At 39.5% G+C, this 4349-nt stretch overlaps 1 protein-coding gene across 1 annotated transcript; it reads left to right on the top strand.

The window, feature by feature from the left end:
* Positions 1 to 350: 350 nt before the first annotated feature.
* LOC308074146 (inorganic pyrophosphatase-like) lies at positions 351 to 1232 on the top strand (the record flags this gene model as incomplete). Its single annotated transcript, XM_080413478.1, has 1 exon — positions 351 to 1232. The coding sequence occupies one exon, from the start codon at positions 351 to 353 to the stop codon at positions 1230 to 1232; it is 882 nt and encodes a 293-aa protein (XP_080269604.1).
* Between the last annotated feature and the right edge of the window lie 3117 nt (positions 1233 to 4349).

Raw genomic sequence — 4349 nt, 5'->3', positions numbered from 1 at the left:
GTCTGCGAGGAGAATTACTAAGATATACAAACAGGCCAATGTATGTCAAATTATACGAGTTATTCTCAACATTTGGAATTTCGAGGTCCTCCATTGATATGCATTTATGTTACTTGACTCCCATTTGATATTAGCCTATTTCTCAGAGTAACAGACAGACCTGAAAGTCCTTGGCCTGTTTGATACTACATGGAGTTATTCAGTGACGTCAGTGTGATGTCATTGTCTCACTGAATATCTAAGGCTTTCTACCTGCCGTGTTAGTCATGTGTTTGGATGAAGCTTTTTTTCCATGTAGTTTTGCTTAGTTCCCGTATGTAACGACAGAACATACAACTCTGAACTCAAACATGAGCTTCACAGTCGAGCAGAGAGGAAACCTCAACACCACCAGTTACCGTCTGTTTTTCAGAGACGCCGACGGCAAGTACATCTCACCATTCCATGACATACCGATGTACGCCGATGAGGGCCGGAACCTCTTCAACATGGTAGTCGAGATACCAAGATGGACCAATGCCAAGATGGAGATCGCTACTAAAGAACCTCTGAACCCAATAAAGCAAGACGTGAAGAAGGGTAAAGTGCGTTACGTCGCCAACGTGTTCCCACACAAAGGCTACATGTGGAACTACGGGGCGATACCACAGACGTGGGAAGATCCCGGACACAAAGACGGAGACACCGGCTGCTGTGGTGACAACGACCCGATCGATGTCTGTGAGATCGGGACGAGGGTGTGTTACCGTGGTGAGGTCATCGCGGTGAAGGTTCTTGGTATTTTGGCCATGATCGACGAGGGTGAGACCGACTGGAAAGTCGTTGCCGTCAACGTAGAAGACCCTGAAGCCAGCAGCTTGAACAGCATCGGCGACGTTCAGAGACTGAAACCCGGCTACCTGGAGGCCACGGTCGACTGGTTCACGAGGTACAAGGTTCCAGATGGGAAACCAGAGAACCGGTTTGCCTTCGACGGAGAATTCAAAGACAGGGACTTTGCCGTCGAGACGATCAAGAACACTCACAGATTTTGGGAAGCCCTCGTCTCCCAACGGACCGATGATGCTGCAGGGTTGAGCTGTAAAAACACACGTGTGTCGTCTGGTGAAAGTCCTTTCTGCTGCTCAGAGGATGAGGCCAAAGCCGTTGTTGACGAGACGAGTCCTCGTGCATCAGAAGACCCCATCCCCTCAGAAGTCTACCAATGGTTCTACTATGAGAGGAAGAAGTAACACAAGAGCTACTGTACCTTACATCAGTGGTTCTCAACCAGTGGTCCGGGGACCACCAGTGGTCCTTGGGGGGGTACTAGGCAGGGGGTCCACAGCTAAATTAGTTAACATAGTCACAATCATTTTAACCACTTAGCTTTGGCTATTCAAAAATCGCAGATCTACAAGCTCATAGCGCGGCACCGAGTGCCGCACTATGAGCTTGTAGATCTGCTATTTTTGAAAAATCTTGAAAATGTGTGCCTTATCTTTGAATATATGTATTTTTTTAAAGCAAACATTTATAACTCAAATCTTTGCTTCTGGGGGTCCCTGGCACAAAACATTTTCAGATGGGGGTCCGCAGCCAAATGTATATCAATTTTTGGGTCCTTGGCATGAAAAAGGTTGAAAACCACTGCCTTACATGGACCAGAATGCATCTCATCTAATGAAGACATAGTTGAAGATGATGCACTGTTACTAGACAACTCACTGCTTCAGAGAAAGAGATCAACCAGGCGCTCAAAGGCGGTAAAAACATGCGTTAAAAACGTAGATTGGTGGATTCTAGGATCAACGGGAAACATGACTTGAAAAAGAAGAAAAGATCAGAGCACTCATAAATGAACGGAGGAGAGGGATGTAAAATCAATACTAGTACTTTAATTAAAAAATGTGGCTTTTAAATATTGAAATAGACCTGATTAAAGTACATTGATTTTACAGCCTCCTCTCCCTCAGTTCAGCTCGGATTTTTGAAGACACTGCTTTGCTGATCGGTATTCTGCATGGAATTACTGTAGAGATGGAAATCATTAAGTAAATGTTCTTGTTTTGCCCAGTTTTCCACATTCATTTGAAACAAAACAAAGCCGGACCCCCAAGATGATGTGCATTTGGCCGCGGACCCCCATCTCAAAAAAAGATTTGAGTAAAAAATGTTCGCTTTAAAAATATATATGTATTCAAAGATTTGCAAAAAAAAATCACAGTTGTTCACGATTGATATCGCGGCACTGAGCAATCGTGAGCTTGTAGATCTGCTATTTTTGAATAGCCAAAGTATAAAATAATGGTTAAAGTGGTTACTCAGATGCGTTCCCGGTTTTAATGGGTTAAGAGGTAAACTGAACACTTTGATGTTTGATGAATCTTATAGTTAGGGCTGGCTCAGGCTTTGCCTTGGATTAACCCTTTAAGTTGATATAGGCTTAAACCAGGGTTCACAAACATTTTCACAAGCCCACAAGGCTTTAGAGCAGCTATTTTCACTATTTTTTAAAATGTTTGAAAAAGTCTGGAATATTTTCCCCCTGAAAATATTGTGAAAAACAAATGTTTTGGGGAAAAGATTGTGGAAAAAGAAACAGTATAAAAGGTTAACAAAAAACTGGATATTTACTTGTGAACCCGCCCATAGGTTGTTGTTGTTGTGCATCTGTGTCTCTGAACCTAAAAGGTCAAGGCAGAGGGCAGACTATTGAGAGCCAGGTTCTGTTTAAGTAATATTACATGAGATGATGTGCTTTAACATAGAACTACAACTACGTGAAGAAAAGCTTTGCAACAATGACATTATACATTTATTCATAAAATTGACGGCAACACGATCGTCATGGTCGTTCATTCATACATTCATTCAGTGCACTACAACACATTAATGACATTCAATTCTTGGACACTTTAGTCAGCCTAGTTTAGTTAGGCATACCTTGTCTTTTGCAAAACTCGCAAAGTTAAAAAATATAAATCCATTCTGCAGTGGAAGATGTAAGACATCAAATCTCAAATTTGAACCCAGTGAAAGAAGTGTCATGGGTGTCAATTAGAAAAAATATATTTCACCAACATTGATCAGGTTAAACACAGAGGCGTGTAGAAGGGTGGTTAACAGAGTTACCACTTAAGCCCCATTTGAAGACGAAACAGCAAAAAATAGGCCTACTTTTGCTATTTTAGAAAATTTAAACTATTTGAAAATTGAACATTTTCAGAAAATGTTTGCCTATAATTAGATGGTGTAAAAGGGTTCAAAGTGGTTAATTCATGTATGGTTGCAGACTAATCTCAATCCACACTGGGTGTGGATTGAGATTCATGCAGAGATGAATCAGCAAAAAAACATTGAAAATGTGCTTAAATGAACTGAATTTGAAGTTAAATGCGAACACCTGGTGGTGACAGTTGCTCTCCGCTGGTCATCTGAACAAACAGTAATCTTTAAACTTCTACAACATCTATACTTCATTGTACGATGGTGTTGCACTGTGAACATTCTGACCTACAGTACGTGCAACACGTCAGCTTGTAGATGGGCTATTTCTTTATTTTTTTTGAAACTCTATAATGACATGCCGAAAATAGGGATGCCAGGCTGTATTTTTTTTAATTTAAATATATTATTAAATCAATAACATGATGTGTTTCTAATTGTAACCCTTCAACTTCGGTGAAAGAAGCAAAGCGTCACGGTCAGTGATGGAAAGTTACTACGTACATTTACTCAAGTACTGTAGTTAAGTACAATTTTTAGGTACTTTTACTTTACTGGAGTATTTCCAATTGTCTGTACTTTTGCTTCTATTCCACTACATCTCAGAGGCAAATATTGTACTTTTACTCCACTACAATTATTTGAAACCTTTAGTTACTTTGCAGATATAAATTATTACATTATAAAACAAAGTAACCACTTTAGCCCTATTTTATACCTAGGCTATTTGAAAATAGCCGATCTACAAGCTCACAACGCGTCGCATCGCATCCTCAGGATCTTGTAGATCTGCTATTTGCAAACATTTTAGTACTTTTTGGTACTTTAAGTAGGCTACATTTGGATGCCAATACTTTCGTACTTTAACTCAAGTAAATTTTGAATTCCGGACTTTTACTGGTAACAGAGTACTTCAACATTGCAGTATTGATACTTTTACTTAAGTAAAACATTTGAGTACTTTTTCCACCACTGGTCACGGTTGCCAGTTAAAATATAATACGGTATATATATATATATATATATATATATATATATATATATATATATATATATATATTAGGATCAGCAGTGATCAGGTTTAGTCAATGACGATTAGCATGTAGTTCACAGTAAATCAAACAGTAATTTGTTTTCTTTCT

This window comes from Gymnoscopelus braueri, assembly GCF_963280865.1.
Source record: "Gymnoscopelus braueri genome assembly, chromosome: 19".
NCBI lineage: Eukaryota > Metazoa > Chordata > Actinopteri > Myctophiformes > Myctophidae > Gymnoscopelus > Gymnoscopelus braueri.
The sequence above is the reverse complement of the archived record's forward strand: the minus strand, read 5'-3'. Positions and strand labels throughout refer to the sequence as shown.